This window comes from Fistularia commersonii, chromosome 20 (genome assembly GCF_037954325.1).
Source record: "Fistularia commersonii isolate RoL2024-O1a breed Wild chromosome 20, RoL_Fcom_v1.0, whole genome shotgun sequence".
Lineage (NCBI taxonomy): Eukaryota > Metazoa > Chordata > Actinopteri > Syngnathiformes > Fistulariidae > Fistularia > Fistularia commersonii.
This window is the reverse complement of record NC_141303.1, coordinates 10,622,238-10,639,451: the sequence shown is the minus strand read 5'-3', so window position 1 is coordinate 10,639,451 and position 17,214 is coordinate 10,622,238. Positions and strand designations below refer to the sequence as shown.

At 41.8% G+C, this 17,214-nt stretch overlaps 1 protein-coding gene across 2 annotated transcripts; it reads left to right on the top strand.

Annotated features, from left to right (window-relative positions):
- Positions 1 to 36: 36 nt before the first annotated feature.
- Positions 37 to 5,468, top strand: slc30a1a (solute carrier family 30 member 1a). 2 transcript variants are annotated; one of them, XR_015107707.1, is made up of 3 exons: positions 37 to 929; positions 2,573 to 3,538; positions 3,710 to 5,468. XR_015107707.1 is itself a non-coding variant. In XM_086167449.1 (2 exons), exons 1-2 carry the CDS (start codon positions 365 to 367, stop codon positions 3,466 to 3,468), a joined length of 1,461 nt encoding a protein of 486 aa, XP_086023575.1. In that variant the 5' UTR covers positions 37 to 364; the 3' UTR covers positions 3,469 to 5,468. The 2 variants fall into 2 exon arrangements, 1 of the variants encoding a protein (XP_086023575.1); XM_086167449.1 differs by having other exon boundaries at positions 2,573 to 5,468.
- Positions 5,469 to 17,214: the final 11,746 nt, after the last annotated feature.

The window sequence follows — 17,214 nt, the reverse complement described above, 5'->3', positions numbered from 1 at the left end:
GTTCCGTGTGGAAAGTTTACCGGTTCGGGTGCAAAGTTTCAGCCGTCTGCAAACCAGAGCTAGTCGTCCGCCGTGTCTGAAATATGCACCCGGCGACCGTCGTGAGCTTTTTTTAAATAGTGTCGTGCCTCGAATTTGCTGTCCTCACGGTTAATTGTGTAATTCCGCAATTGTTGGAAAAGGGCGCCGAATGAAAACGTCGTTATCGTCGCCTCGTATTGTCTCAGGGATTCGGCTAGCTTAACGCTCTTCGCTTGTTAGCTCGGGCAACAAACCGGACATAGCGACCCGGGAAGATCGGCCAGAGTGCAATTTAACGTTACAACCGGATTTGAGTCGATCGGTGACTGTATCGGAGAAAAAAATGGCGTGTGAGCCGAATCGTGTCCGCCTGCTCTGCATGCTCTCACTGACTTTTGGCTTTTTCATAGTCGAAGTGGTGGTCAGCCGGATGACCGCATCCCTCTCGATGCTCTCGGACTCCTTTCACATGCTCTCCGATGTCATCGCGCTGGTAGTCGCTCTGGTCGCGGTGCGATTTGCTGAGAAAACCCAGGCGACCAACAAAAACACCTTCGGATGGATCCGGGCGGAGGTTATGGGCGCGCTTGTCAACGCCGTCTTCCTCACCGCGCTTTGCTTCACCATAGTGCTGGAAGCGATAGAGCGCTTCACCGAGGCCCATGAGATCGAGAGCCCGGTCGTGGTCGCCGGGGTGGGCGCCGCGGGGCTTGTGGTCAACCTGCTCGGACTGTGCTTATTCCACGGACACGCCGGCGGGGGACACGGACACTCCCACGGTGGGCACTCTCACGGGAACAAGAAAAGCAAAGCCGGGAAGTCTCACAGGGGAAGGAACGGAACTTCTGCAGAGGCCAATAACTTCTTGGAGAATCACAACAGCCCTGGAGATGTGAGGCAGGGAAATGGTGAGCATTTCCCCCACTTTATATTGAATTATGTCTTTTTATTGTGCCGATCCTCGATTCGAGACTCCCCGGGCAGCCCGAGTTGCACACAGTTCAAATTGCATAACAGGATACCCGCACAACAATGGGGTCCAGTCTAAGTCACGCATCTTTGTGCTCCCATGTGTCGTGGGCAGACACCGGTTAGGTCATGTTGCTCCCGGAGACAAGTTCGCCTGCCTTCAGTTTTCATATGAAGACGAACCAAAATCAGCTGACCGATGAGTCGAGTCTCGAAGTTTCTTTCTTACCGAGGGGGACTTCCTGTTTTCACATGGTCTCGGTGTCGAAATGACCATGGGGACTATTGTTGTCATAGCTGTTGTTTTCACTGTTCTCATTTGACTTGTATCAATTATTTTCCATTGGGGGGGGGGGGGGGGGGGGTCACAGCTTTAATTGTGTTACAATTGAAAAATATTCTGTTGTCTTGGCTATTCCTCAGCAAATCATTAACTAGAAGAAATTTCCTGAATTTTCATCTCGTCTTCAAAGCATTAAAAAATGAGCCATTTGTCACATAAAAAGGCCACAATGGTAAAGCTGCTCATACAATTAAAAAGGCAGCCCAAAGACCTCCTTGGGTGTGTAAGTGGACATTCAGATAATGGTTCATCCCCTTTGTAAGATGAAGGGTTAAAGCCCTACTAAAGACAACCCCCCCTCACAGCAAGGCTTTGCCATTTTCAATAAATTGAAGCTACATGCTCCTCTCACCTTTGCACAATGTTTTTTTCTTCTCTAATACGTCAGTGTAACTGTGGAGGCGACAGCCACAATCACACCATTAGCGGGTGATAAATGACCCAACAGTGAAAGGGATGGAGGAAAGTGACCATGTTTTAGCTGTTCTTTCTTCAGCTCTGTGTATGATGCGCCATTATTGATAATTGATTTTGGTTCAATATTGGCTATCTTGTTTGGAATTCCTCTCTTTTTTGGGGGGGGGGGTCACTTTTGTATCACCTACATTTTCTGTCTCTTCTGTTTATCACTCAGAACAGTTTAAGTTTCAATCTCAATATTCCAGTCACAGTTTACAACGGCTCGAATAAAATCCCTCCCATTTTCGGGAGTGAAGGCTTAAGGGTTATAAATTGTGGGGCTCGTATTGTCTTGCTGTTGCATTCAGATAGTCGAAGTTCTTGCTCTTTCGGTGCAAGTTTCCAAGAGACGCATGCTTCAACCCAGAGTGTGTAATTAGCAATAAATTACTTGCACCTACTGACCCGCTCGGAACCTTATTTCTCCACTTTGATAAAACATGCTCTTAGCCACCATTGGCTTTTTTTTTACAGTGTATTTTGATCACCGTTAAATATGTCTGGAGCTGTTGGTTTTAAAACAATTCACAACGTACATCATTTTTAGGAAAAGTAGTGCGCAATTGCTGGAGAGTGGCATTATCGGTGAATTATGTAAAGAGCTTTTAAAAAAGGTTAATGGGCTTCTGTATAATATTCATGTACAAAAATATCAAAAAATGGACGTGGGATTTTTTTTTCTTTTATTTCCCTTATTGGCAGCACGGTGTATTTAAGTAGTTGCTTGTCACATCATCATAATGCTGTAGACTGAAGTCAGGTCTCCTCTTTTACCACCAGAAATCAGCTTCAAAGACAGTACAGAGGTCCAGATCAATGGCAGCACCCAATTTGAGGAGATGGACCAGGACCACAGCTCGTCGTCGCAGCTCAACATGCGTGGAGTCTTCCTTCATGTGTTGGGTGATGCCCTGGGCTCTGTCATCGTGGTTGTCAATGCCATCATATTCACCTTTGTGTGGCAGCCCTGTAAAGACTTGAAGACGTGTAAAAATCTGTGTATTAAAAGCGACAGTACAGACCCCCATCATGTCAATCACACGCTAGTGGACCTTCCTGAAGGCCCCACAGCAGCGACAATAAAGCTGGCCGGCCCCTGCTGGGTCCTGTACCTGGATCCCACTCTTTGCCTCATCATGGTGGGCATCCTGTTGTATACTACCTACCCGCTACTAAAAGAGTCAGCCCTCATTCTCCTGCAGACTGTGCCCAAGCAGATCAACATGCATCGGCTCAACGAGCGCCTGCTGAGCCTGGATGGTGTCCTAGCCATTCACGAGCTGCACATCTGGCAGCTGGCCGGGAGCCGCATCATCGCCACGGCACACATCAAGTGCCATGACCCCACTTCATACATGGAGGTGGCGAAGTGCATCAAGGACTTCTTCCACAACGAGGGGATCCACGCCACCACCATCCAGCCCGAGTTTGTTACTTTCAACTCAGAGTCTCGAGACTCCCTGTGTGAGCTGTCCTGTCAGACTCAGTGTGCCCCCAAGTTGTGCTGTGGCTCCGCGGACAAACAGAACACGGCCTCTGAAAGGAAGACCATCAGTGACTACAAGGCGCCTGCCTCCTCAGCTCTGGGGGTGATTGTAGAGACATCAGAGGCTGCAGCTGCCCCAAGATCGGCAGCTGAGGTGACCATCACCAGAGAGGTGGAGTCATCCCTGTGAAAATGGAGAGAAGAGTGAGGCGGAGGAGAACCTTGAAAATCACAATTATTTGCAGGATGCAGGGAAAACGGTAAATGGTCCCGTTACTCCTGTGACCAGGCAATCATATACATCATTATTGTTTCATTGTTTCTTTGTGGCTGCGGATAGTTGTTTTTTTTTTTGTTTTTTTTGTTTTGTTTTGTTTGTTTTTTTCCCCCCATATACCTCCACTCCAATCCAGCCTCTCCTCTGCTGACAGGCCCCTCTCTTTCTGTCTGTTGCCTGTGGTGACGATGCATGTCGGGGGGTCACTGACCGATCTTCTCCTGGACTGGAGAGTCGCCTGCATGAGTGTCCCCCATCAGCACCATGTTGTGATGCATCATCTTGTCCCATGGTGTTTCTGTGCCAAAGCTTCTCACTGCAGGACTGAAGGGATCACAGACTTCCTCTCCAGGACACACACACACACACTCACAAGCACGCAAGTTGGAGCACACGTCACTAGGTTGTTTTATTTAGTCTATGGACCTATTTGCAAAGAGTCTACTTTTTTATACGTAGGCTCGGAGCAGATATATTTTCTTATCTTCTGGCCCCAAATGGAAGAGTATTGTATTACATAATAATTTAAGTATTTAAGTTATTAGAATCTCACTTTCTCTCTTTAGATGCTGTTTGGTAATATTTAGTTTGGATGATGAAAACATTTGTGCAACTCTCTTTCTCAAATGTGTTTTTGAGAGACCATCTATGCTGTAGTCAGTTTTGAAAATGTGATATTTTATAATCATTTGGATTTTGTCTGGCCTTGACTTGCCTTTTTCATTGCATTCATCACTCAGATACAGAAGCCTCTCTCTCACCCTGCCTTTTAAATGCAACTGCTGTGAAATCGCGGCAAGTGTAGTAGATACAGTGTGACTAGACTTCTTGCAATGACACAGTCACCTGAGATAATGTTCCTTCAAAGTGCATTGTGAGCCAGAGGGATGACTGTGTCTAGGAAATGATCACTGTACACAATTAGTGAAACATTTTGAATCACCACAAGAAAGCTTTCTGATAATGACTGATTATTTTTCAGCTTAAGAATCCCAATGAATGTGTCCAACACCTTGTCACAGTCCGCACCGTGGGAGTTTTCTAAAAATATTTTTTAGGATGTTGTTCTGTTTGCAAGCCCAGACGTGGCGTTTGCGTTCAAGAGCTCTACTAAGAGCTTCAGTTGCTGCTTTACCAGGACTAGCTGGTATCCTCCAGTTCCATATACTCTTGTCGGGAATGACTTATCATATAGCTTTCTGTCCACTGCTTGTGACAAGCTGTTGAAATGAAGTCCATACAGTGGCCTTTGAAATCGTGTTAAATTTCACTTATCATTCCAGATGTCATATACAAGGTGATGCATTGATGTGTTTCACATTTCCAATCCCAGTTAAATGTGTATGCAATGCAGAAACGCGTGCTGGGATTTTGTTATAATGTGTTCATTGTAATGGTTGGTCACTTTTATTCTGTCTTTTGAGACTTGAGCTCTCTGTGATAATTGAAAACAAAAGTGTTGTTTTTATTATTATTTTAGATATGACATGTCTACTGATGTGTTTTTGATATGTGTATATATATATATATATATATATATATATATATAGATATAGTACAGGTTCAGTGTGTCATTGTGAAATAAAAAAAGATTACATGTATGTTTGGCACAGTTGAGGAACCTGAATGCATCACTTGACTTTTTCTTTTTCTTCTTTCCTCTTACCACTTGTTTGAGCTAACTTGTTCATTTCTGCTGGGAGTAACGATCCTATGCACTTAGTGCTTGTTTCAGTCAATGTGGATCCAGACTAACCCTCCGGTTGACTTCTCCCATTAAATCCTCTTTACCCATAGAAGTGTGAAGAAGATTAAGGTGCGGCGATTTTCCAAAGGTTCTCATAACCTTTTTGCGCTCAACATATATTCTGACTTTCTTTTTAATAAATTAAAATCCTTTTTTCTGCTTTTCACACAAACCTAAATGTCTTTTGTTTTGCTATTGAAAACATTTACACCCTAATTAGCTGAATTAAAGATTTAAAAGATTTGCTGAAAGTACAAAATTATTAGATATTTTATCTAAATAGTTAATTATCTCCAGGTTTGAGTCAAGGGAGGTTTAGGGGGTTGTCACGTTACATTTATTGAATTATGTTTATTTTGAAACCATTGATAATCTTTAAAAAAAAAAACAAATGTAATGAGGTAAATAAGCAAAATCATTTCCTTCAAAATCCCAATGGGTGACAAAGGGGAAGGCAGTGGTTAAAAAATTCAATGCTCACCCCCTATTTGTTTTCTATTATTTCAACAATACGATTGGGTTGAAATGAAAAATCAACCATCTATCAAAACAATCACGTTTATCAAACATTGCGGCTTGACACAGAGGAAGAAATGCTAACATGTGAACATAGTCACTAGTCTGTAATTGCAACTGATCTGTGGTTGCTGACTGGCCTGAAACAAAAGCTCCCAGTATCTTTACCCTAAGAAATGAGGGAAGTAAGTGTGACGCACAAAGTATGAGTGAGTGAGTGAGTGAGAGAGTGAGTGTCATGCAGAAATTATGCAAGCTGGTATTAACGGTGTTTCACAATTCCCCCACGGCGTCCAGAGACAAATCTGAAGGGGAAGTCTGCTTCGGCTGCTGGCTGTGAACGTGGCTGTCAGAGGACGACTTACATAAGAGGCCCAGACTTGTAAAGACAGCAAGGATTCTACCTGGTTTTCTTTTGTACTTTGGTGGCCAGGTCTCTTTTAATGTGCTTCACACATAGAACAGCTCCCTCTTAGCTCTTTTTCAAAATCAGTTGTTCTTTGCACCTTTCCTGAAAGTTCGTGTGCAAGACACGAGCCTCTACTACTGAGCTCTCTCTGTTGTCTATTGCACTCTGTCTTGACTGTTCACACACACACAGTCACACAGAATGTGTCCACATTTTCTTAATATCAAAAAGATTAATACTATTTAAAAAAAGCTTACTTTCTTTTTTGCCCAGGATAAGATGAGCTACTTGTTCTCTACTTTCTTATTTGCAGTGGAGTAGCGTAGTTTGAAGAACTGAAACGGGGGGAGACCACCCTGGCTTTAGGCAGTAACAACCCAGAAAACACCAGCAAGCCTTAATCCATGTAGTCATCCAGCCTATAATGCTTAAATTGCATTTCGCTGGCAGAGTTAAATGAAGCAGAGTTTGACACTAAGAGGCTGTTTTCACATTAAATTTCCAAAGTCTTGACTTTTATGAGTGTTCACTGATTATGTGTTTTCCAGGTCGGGGTCCTTGCTGAAAGCCAAATTTTAAAGTAAATTAGCAAACATCCTTTGTAATTAAAAATTATTTAGTAGTTAATAGATCCTGCATTTCAAATGGATTTCAAAGGCTCTCATGCGGAGCAAGTTATTCTGTATAATAACCATGTTACACACCTTAGTATTTGTATGTATGAAAGCCTTCAAATAATTTTCACATAAGTATATATTAAATACTATTTTACTAATAACAACCTGCAAAAGTGTCTGGTGGTTACCTGACTATGTTCCAAACTCCAAATAATACTGCATGCACTGTAAAGCACAATTAATTATCTTGTGTTTGGTGCGTGTACATGATTTCAGAATAAAACAGAGGAAGCTGTCCTTTCCTGAAAATGGTTGGATGAATGTTTGATGAATGGGTTTTGGAAGATTTCCAGAAAATTATTTTCTTGGGAGTGTAAGAGGTTACCTTTTTGCCAACAAGATAATGGCAATAAATAGGGCTCGAACAGGGCACGTTTGTCATATCATCAGCTCACGCAGGCATTTGTTTCCTTTTCTCCCTCCATCTGAATGCCTCTAGAGTTTGCTGGCAAAAGTGAATCCATTTAGCAGCAGGAATGACCTTTGACCCTTAAGTCCTGCATTCAACTGATGTGAGCTCAGCTTCCTGTCCTTCGAAAATCCCAGAAGCCCTTGTGAGATGCATGCATGCATTTATGCCCACGCGCTCACACACACAAACACACACACGTGTAACACTGCCTTCCTAACCTAAACTCGAATCATGTAATAATGATGACATTATCGTTCCAGTGTCTTTTTTGGCTCTATGGTGAGCCCACACAGTTTAACTGGTTGAGGGTTGATAAAACACATATCAATGTATCATGCCTGACAATTCTTCCTTTTTATAAATCTGAAGCCATTCTTGTTCAGTATATTTGACCGAGTATTGACTCATCCATCCCAAATGAAGTCATTACACAAGAATAAGCAGCTGATGCTTCAAACACAGTTAAGGTTAAGGGGGTGTTTTTCCTGTGGCGGTTCCACTGCGGAGACCCACTGTCTATTTTGCATGTGCTCTAGCAGGAAATACAAATAATGCATTGGCTCAAAGGGGATGTTAGACAGCTTCACACCAGTGATGTTTTACACAAAACAAAACAAAATAAAACAACTCTGACAGTAAAAGTTGCTGGAGCAGTGACCAATGACCTTGAGCTCTGTTTGCAGACAGGGTGTGCGCTGTCTCTGAGACCCATTTACAGACTGCAGCCCGGGATCATCTGCGGCCAGATGAACGTCCCCTCACTTGAACCAGTTGAGGAGCTGTACGGCAATACTGAGGAGCTCAGTATTGCCGTTGAAGGTCCTCCAAAGTGACATGACTCGTATCCTCAAATGAACCCTGCATATCCACTCCAGGTAATGCTGTATATAATAAAAGTGTTAAGTGAGTGTTGTTTTTCTTTGTGTGAAAAATTACTTTTGATGGTTATTTCCAAACAGGAGATTTCTGTGAAATCCATCACACTGTGGTCAGGCCAAATACAGGATGGGTTTCTGTCACTGAAACAAATGGGCAAATAATGGACAGCTTTTTGTTTACATCACTCAGTGCAGTCAGCAGAAACGGATTGATGACCCAGACTTCAGTGACATAAAGATAAGAGAAGTACTTATGCATTTTTCGAGAGTAAATCTTGTCATTTGCTACAATTTGGTGCTTTTATTTCACATAGATCAGTTGCTCTGGACAAATCGGAGCTGAACCTGGTTTGAGGTTATTGTAAATTATCAAATTTTACTCCCAATATGTATGTCTTCATCCAGACTGGAAAATGATTATGAGACACACTCTATACAAATTTAAGAATGAGCCAACCACTCATTTCAACAGCAAGGGAAATTTTTCTTGTTTCATGATTTAATTTGCGCTGTTGTAATTTCACCTGAGGCTGAACCAGATCATGGAAACTGTAGTACAATTGCTTGATTGGGATGGAAAACAATGTTCACTCAATTAGTAGAAGAACTGGTGACTGTTGCAGCACAGTGACGCAACAGTGTCACGCTTCTGCCTTATAGCAATTCAGTAGGTTCATTTGAGTTGCTTGAATTGCCCAGAGGTGTGAATGACAGAGTGAATGTTTTTTTGACCATATAGTGCAAACTTTTGCATGTTTTGTTGACTTTCAAAATGTATGAAATTCAAATTTGGAGAGATTTACTTGTTTGAAAACTTTCAACAATGAACATCAGTTTGTCTTCTCATAATTCCCCTCAGGCTTTCTGGGGGTAGCAATGCTTCACACATTCAAATGTTTGAATCACTGTTTTTAAACAGATAAACATATTAAGAAACTACCTTTTGTAGCATCCATCACCAGGGCAACATCACACTGAATGTTTCAACACTCCTCTGGTGCACTCATTCTTGACATCATCACAAATGATTACGAAGTACAGTCGCTGAAATTGTCAAACTGTGTAATGACGAATACAAATATTCACATAAAATTGGATGGTTACTGTATTTCATTTCTTCCTCATCAGTATTCTTCATTTCTTTAACAAATCAACTTTTCATTTACAAAAATACCATAACCTGAAAGAAGTAGGTGTATAGCAATATGAAGTCTGTCCTCTCCCATACACCCGTTTTAATCGGACCACAGGGCAAGTTTTTTTTTTTTCCCCACAGAAAAAGCAGTCCGTCTCAGAGAGATTAAGAAGGCTGGAATGTTAACCAGCTCCCTGCTGACGCTGAGGATGACCTGCACTGGAATAAAACCGTAATATCACCACCAACTGTGGTAACAAGCTTAAATATGTAACTGCTTACACCCAGACAATAAAAAAAAAAAAAAAAATAATAATGATAATAATAATAATAACAATAATAATAATAATAATAATAACGACAACAACAACAATAATAACACTACTACTAATAATAGTAATAATAGTAAAAATTGGGAATATATCACATTGCGAATTTTTGATGACCTGTTGTAAAAAAACACCCTGAAAAAGAACATCTATCTTTTTCAGCTGTCATGTTTGGACTCCCTCATGGGGTGGGGTTTGATGTGTTACGATATGACCCATGTATGAAACTCAGCTCCTGAGAAGGAAGAAGTTCAGGAAGATAAGATAAATTTTATGACCCACACACAGTGAAATCCAAGAGTCACTGTTTATGATATGCAGGTTTAGAGACATGGCAAATGGAGATAGAATTCTATCATTCAAGGCATTTAAAGCACAGAAGAGGATGCAAATAAATAATGCCTTGCAGAGAAGTTTTAGGTCTTATTGTATTGTGGCACTGGAAAAGTTTGCACAAGTAATGTCCTTAATTAAGGACAGCTTATTATTTGGATGAGTAACTCCATTTTTTTTTTTTTTTTGCATTTATTGACAAGACATTCCTTTAGTTAGCAAAGATATTTTTGTCAGGTCAGTCCCAAGGTGTTGAACAGCTGTAGTCTTTTTAAATTAACAAAGAAATACGCTTGAAAATAAACCTAACTGAATGCCAATGTTGAGATAACACGCCTGATATTCTCATTAAGTGTATCTACGTCTATCTTAGCATGAGAAGACAAGATAGTGTGTTAAAGGGGCAAATTTTTACCAATTGTTTAGAAAAAGCTCCTTCCTGACGGGAACCAAATGCCAACTATAAATTCCCTGTGATCCACGCATATGGATGAAAAGAGTTTTGGTTAATGCATCACTTATTGCTTCTACTGTACACCTCCCTCACCAACCTCTCAGACTTTGATCAAGGAGTTGAGTGGGTTCAACCAGCAGTAATGAATTCTTTGCTGATAAACAGAGTGTTAACAGCTGCAGACGGAGAGGAGGGAAAATCAACAACTAGCATGGCCTTTCTCTCCCTTGTGAGTGTGTAATCTGCATACACTAAAGATAAAATTGTCCTGATGTCCACATGGAGGCACATCAGCTGTTATCAGCCTTTCAGTGTGTGACGGGATTCAAACTCAAACGGCTCCTTACATGGCAAGTTACACAAACACTGGAGGAAGTTAAACGTACTTGCTTGAAAGGGGTAATTTACGTAGAGTAGCCGAGTCTTTTGTCCTCATCATTTGAGTCGGGTAACCATTTCCCCGGGAAATTTACAAATAAAGATTATGTTCACAGTTAAATGTGGCTGCTCTCGGGTTTCATTTACTTTTGCTCTCCCTTTCCTTGCCTCTACAGGTTGACTCAAACCTTGGAGCATCTCTGTAATCATTATTTTTTGAACACTAGACAGTAACATTATTTGTGAAGGACAAAAGTTCTGGTACTGATGTACAACCAGCCTAAATTTAGCATTAAATATTATATGAAGTATCACACTTTACCATTCGGTTGTATCCAAACACGGCGTTGTATCCAGTGCATACATGATTTCATAAATACCTTTAAGCTGAAACAATTAAAATAACCACCAGTTAATAGGTTAATCCGTTTTGTATTAATTACCATTCATCATCTACCACTTATCCTGGACTCTGGGTCACTGGGATGCTGGAGCCTATCCCAGCTTTTACTGTTATTATACTTCTTATTCTCCCTCCTTCCTACTATTATCTATTATTGTTGTGTTTTTGCTTGAAACTATGACACAACAATTTCCTTCGGGATAAATAAAGTTGTTCTCATCTCATCTCATCTCATATAGAGACAAACAACCATTCACTCTGTCATTTAGACATCTGGGCAATTTTTCACATTTTTCCAAATATAATTTTAGTGATATGCGTATACCTATGTGTATGCCTATCCAAATGTGTATAGGTTTATTTCATGAAATTATTTTAAGCAGTAAATTCTGGAAATATACTGTGAGGGGATCTTTTGCTTATTGTGAGAGTACTGCTTAAGTACTGCTTACTTACACTCATGTTTTATCACAGTAACCACCCATATTTCAAGGCTGGCATCCCTGTTGCTGACATAGAGTTTGTTGTTTTTCCTGCCTTACAAATGATAATTCAGAAGGAGTCAAAAATGGGGATGTGAGGATTCTGCAAACATCTCAAGGATCCTTCTGAGAATGAGGATTCAGTCCCCCCGATTCAGTCACAGGATATTTACACACATTCTTATTTGTACAAACATTTTTCACCCAATTCAAACCCCCAATCCTGTGTTTTTGTGACCCGGCAAAGAAAGCTAAGCTCCAAGTTGGGCAAAGGGGTAGCAAATGATAAATTCATAGAATTTATCTTCAGCATCAGGCGGCCTTCATCAAGTCGACAGCTCTTTCCAGTTTTCCAGTGCCCTTCACTGATACAATTCAAACACACAGAGACAGTGTTTACTTTGCAGACGAGGTCACCGAGTTGCAGCCTTGGGGTGAACTGGAGAACCTCACACTGGGATGACGTGACCGAGCATCCACTCAAACTGCAGACAAGTTCAGCAGACAATGTTTGCAGTGAGGCGGACGTCAGTCAGTGGGTCAGTACAAACAACATCAATTAGCCATTAACTTCACCGGCCAGAATGCAACAGAAAAAGATTTAATTGAAGTTATTTACCATTGATTACCAGGTTGCCTTTGTTTTGAGTCATCTTTTGAGTTGAAACAGGCATTGAAAATGATTAAAAATACAGTTTAAGGAGGACGGAAAACAATCAAAAATGACCTTTGAATGAGGTGTGGTTCGAAATGTGTTGCATTATATGTGAGCATTTATGTTTTGTACGATCAGAACAAAAGGTTTTAATAGCAAACCTTTCACACTTTGGGTCAGAACCAAGACACAACTACTAGACTGTGAGGCAGCAGGCTCGTTTTCGCCTCCTGAGGCCGAGCAGGGAAAAGAAAAGCAATCGTCATAAACTTAAAATTCACGTTTCTTGTTCAAATCCATTTGTTGATGGCCATGAAGTTGCCATGAGCTGGAAGAAAGGCTGCAGTCATTTGACTCACAATTGAGATAGTTTGAGTTTGCACGATTTAGGATGGCTGAGGGGGATTCTTGCACGTTTGTAAGCGGCTATAAGCTCTTTGAAGAGAGGTGGGAAATACATTTTAACACAACACTTGATCTGAAGCAGTTCCAGTGCACAAGACCAACAAACACTGTCACCGCCACTCCCGTTTCGACACAATTACTTCACGGAACATACAAAACTATCAAAAACTCCATACCACTTCATTTCATTTGCTCCGCCCATGCTGTGACTCTTTAATTCATTATCATACAAATTCAGCAAACCGTTTTGTACCCATGGTAATTCAAGGTTTAAATAGAATGTAATATTTGTTTCCCTGAAAAGTTAATACATATGCTGAGGAAAAATTAAAACGGAACAATTTTGAAGCACTGAAGAAAATGTTTGCTTAATCAAATCAGTCTTTTCAGGATAGCCTGCTTTTCACCTGAAATAACGTCAGATGTGTATGTTTATTTTGTGTAGATGTTACTTTGAAGATTTCAAGTTGCTGCTTTTCTCACCGGCGTGAAATCACAAAAAAACAGCCACTCATCTCTTCTTCTGTGGAACTATGTTTCAATCTTGAGTAAAACCTTCCTTTTTTCCTATAGTTAGGGTTGGGTCAGGCCAGACCTTTTACAGCCCGCGAGCCAAATCCGGGCCGTTTTGTTTTTTTATCCAGCCCGCCAAACTATTTTCTTTGAATATTTTAGTAAGTATTTTCAATCAATATTGAATTTAGAAACTCCTTATTTTTTCCTTTTGTTCAATTTTGTATGGATGATTGTAAAACAAATAACGTCGGTACAGTTATATGATAATGAATGATTTTAAAGTTGAAATAAAATGCCAAAAAAATTAAATATTTCAATTTTCATTTTGTTCAATTGACATGATACCTAGTTGGAACGCGCATAAGAATTAAATAAGAAATGTGGCCCGCCAGTTTAAATAACTACCCAGCCCTGGGTTAGGCCCTAGTTGCTGCCATAGGCTCCTGTCATTCCTGCCACTCTTCCCATCAGATCTGCACTCATGTTCAATCATCAGTTCACGATATTAACCTCATATCCTCTCCCGAATCCTAGGGCTCTGTCAATTCACAGGTTTCAATGGGATGGGGCTTTATCTACTTCAGTGTCTCCCCAGGCATCTTCTTCTTCTTCATCGTGGTCTTCTTTTGGCTTTTCCCTTCAGGGGTCGCTACAGCAAATCAACCTTCTCCATCCAACCCTATTCTCCGTATCCTCCTCTCTCACACCAACTACCTTCAAATCCTCTCTCACTACCGCCATAAATCTTATTTGGTCTTCCTCTAGACCTCCTGCCTGGCAGCTCCAATTCCAGCATCCGTCTGCCAATATATTCATTCTCCCTCCTCTGTACATGACCAAACCATCTCAGTCTGGCTTTTCTGACCTTCTCTCCAAAACATCTAACATGTGCTGTTCCTCTGATAGACTCATTCCTGATCCAATCCATCTTCATCACTCCAAAAGAGAACCTCAACATCTTCATCTCTGCGACCTCTAGCTCTGCTTCCTGTCTTTTCATCAGACATCTGCTATTGCTATTTCTTTTAGGAATATCAAAGAAATTATTGTATAATTTGCGTCTATTCAAGGTATTACCAGGTAACTGTCGGCACTATCAGCATTAATAGAAATCGATCATTTGAGCTATAGATCATTTGTGTTTTTTTTTTTTTTTTGTGCAAGCTCCTTCCAACCCAACCTCGCTGTCCTTCTTTCTCCCTCGCTCTCTCTCTTTTTACCCCAGAGGGTTGAGGCAGAAGGCCGCCCAATTTGAGATCGTATCCATCCAAGGTTCCCGCCCGGTAAAAGGCAGTGTTTCTTTGTCGATGTCGCCAAGTGCTTACTCATGATTGAACGTTAGATGGCTGTAAATCATTTTAAAGAACGTGGTCTAGACTTACTCCACATGTTAAGTGTCATGAGACAACTGTGTTGTGATTTGGCACTATATAAATACATTCTGACTTTTCAAAATGCTAAAAGATTTTGGGATTAATTCATTGAACTGAACTGGTTATTTGGTATGAAATAGTCATCATGTCACTGTAATATGCCAAGTGTGCTTATAGATCTTTTTTAAAAATGCAGGGCTTTAGTGCAGGAAAACAATTCATGTGTTGCGAGTGAATGAATGAATGATAAAAAAGTAAGTTTCAACAAATACTGGCCCAAATCTCATGAGGTCATGAAGTGTGACCGAGCTGTGGTTTGTCATGTTTTTTGCCTTCAACTCAGCCCCTGATGAGCTGTGAGAATATTCGCTCCCAGTGCACATTCACTGATGCAGGCAGTCCATGGGGGCTTTTCCAGTGAAATGGGATGCTGGACAAACGCCAATGAAAAGGGGAGTGTCAGCAAATCACAGCTTTTTTTTTTCCCCCTCGCACTCATGTGATCCACTCTGAACTTCCTTCCCTTTGGACAGAACAGAGGGCAGCTCAGCCTGTTTCACTTCATTTAGTTATTTTATGACAGGAGTACAAATGTGTGTGTGGGGGGTGTGTGTGTGTGTGAGTGTGGGGGGGGGGTTATAATCACAGATAAAGATGGAGGAAACGTTGGCGCTTATGTTTTAAGTCTCAGTGTTTACACTCTATTGTGCTTTTTTTTTTGGTACCATGATCCCGTTGTCACATTTTGTTTCACTTTTCCTTGTCATCATCCAACTCATATAGCTTGAATTCTTACCTGAATCTCTTCAAGTATTTGGCCAAGTAAAAGTCATTCAAAGAAAAAAAAAAAAAAAAAAAAATGAAAGTGGAGGAGGAGAAATTACTCATGGCAGAGGGCAGGGAGGAACTCATCTGATACTTTTATAGAAATATACGGAAAAAGACAGTTTTGGTGGTGAAAAAAGACCTTTGAATTTTTAGAGTCAGGCTATACTCAGGTGATCATGTGACTGAAGCAGGAGAGGGGGCTCCGCTGCATGAGGAGTAGCCTGACAAAAAGACAAGGTTATTCTCACTTCAGTTCACGACCCATCACAAGACTGCACAACTTGTTTCTCAGTGGAGGTGCAAAAAAGCCATAGCGTCTTTTAATGTGCAGCACAAGCTCTAGGCCTTGGTGATGTTTGACAAATTCATTTCGGTTTCTAAAAACAAACCAGTCTTTCCTGCCTGATATTTTTCACCATCCTCCGTTCTAGAATATATTGTTTGTCCAACGGGAGCGGTTGCGTTCAACTTATTTGTCCAAACCTTTCGGCATTTTTCAGCTGAATCCACCTTGACAACAAGGTTTCAAAGATAAAAGATCTTCACACCCTGGAGCTGCTCTTTCTCCACCCAGCAGCTGGATAACCTTCCTCACACCACCTGCAAGATTTTGACCCCATCAAACGGGGATGTCGGACACCGACAGGAAAACAAACTGAAGTACAGGCGGGTGCGGCAAGGCAATCCAGTGAGGGATGGAAGGTGAAAACTTCTTCCTTAGGAGCAGCTTCATTGTTACATTGAGCTATTTTCTATACCAAATAAATAGTTTCACTCCATGTGAATTTTAGGATTAGCTCATCGCTCAGGGTTTCCCTGCTGGAAACACGTTGAAGTGACGCCCTCTGCAGGAAAGGAGAACGCAGCAGAAGTCGATGCTTTGAAAACTGCACTTTGTGAACACTTTTGTTCTGTTTTGTTTTGTTTTGTACCCGCTGGCTGGTAGAGAACATCTGCAAATGGAGCAGTTATTCTCTGACAGCAACAAAAAGCACAGTCAAAACGGGGAGTGACATTATGACATTGTTAATATATCTGTATTGATACATGCAGTTTACATGACGGTCACGAGCTGTGAGTAGTGACCGAAAGAGCAAAGTCATGAATCCAATTGGTGCCCGAGGGTTTCCGGATTCTCCCTTAGGATGGGTAGTTCAGCCATCAGAGTAGAGTTGCTGCACCTGTCAGGGTCTCACACCTGGGTCCAATTCGTAATCGGCGCCAGCTGCAGCAGCTGCCGCCAATCAAGATCCCTATAAAGGGCAGTGGCACGCGCTGCCTGGTGCTGGGGGATTGTGGATGTCCCAGACCACTGCGGATCCCTGTCACAACCCTGCCATGACCGGACCCCTACCCGAGATCCTGCCTTGACCCCGTCCGAGATCCTGCCTTCACCCTGCCTGGAGCCCGTCCTGGTGAGACCCAGCCCTGTGCAACTCTGTCTCGGGGCCACGGGCTTACCAGCGACACCCTACCTGCCGTTCTATTCAAAGCGCTTCAACCCAGATTCCTGCTCTGAGGTGTGGTTCCCTGCCTCATGGGCGTCTCCCTGGTGAGGTGTTCTGGTCATGTCTGACCAGGATGAAGCCATGAGGAAGTTCCAGGACATGCCGGAGAGACTGTGTCTCGGCTGGCCTGGGAAGGCCTTGGGATCCACGAAAATCAAATGGCTGAGGAGAGGGAAGTCTGGATCTCGCTGCATCTATCCATCCATCTTCTGCCGCTTCTC

Bases quoted from the DNA above. Each gene is read 5' to 3' on its own strand.
- slc30a1a (XM_086167449.1), top strand. From the start codon at position 365: ATGGCGTGTGAGCCGAATCGTGTCCGCCTGCTCTGCATGCTCTCACTG. The intron at 930-2,572 runs GTGAGCATTTCC...TTTTACCACCAG, and splicing joins AGATGTGAGGCAGGGAAATG to AAATCAGCTTCAAAGACAGT.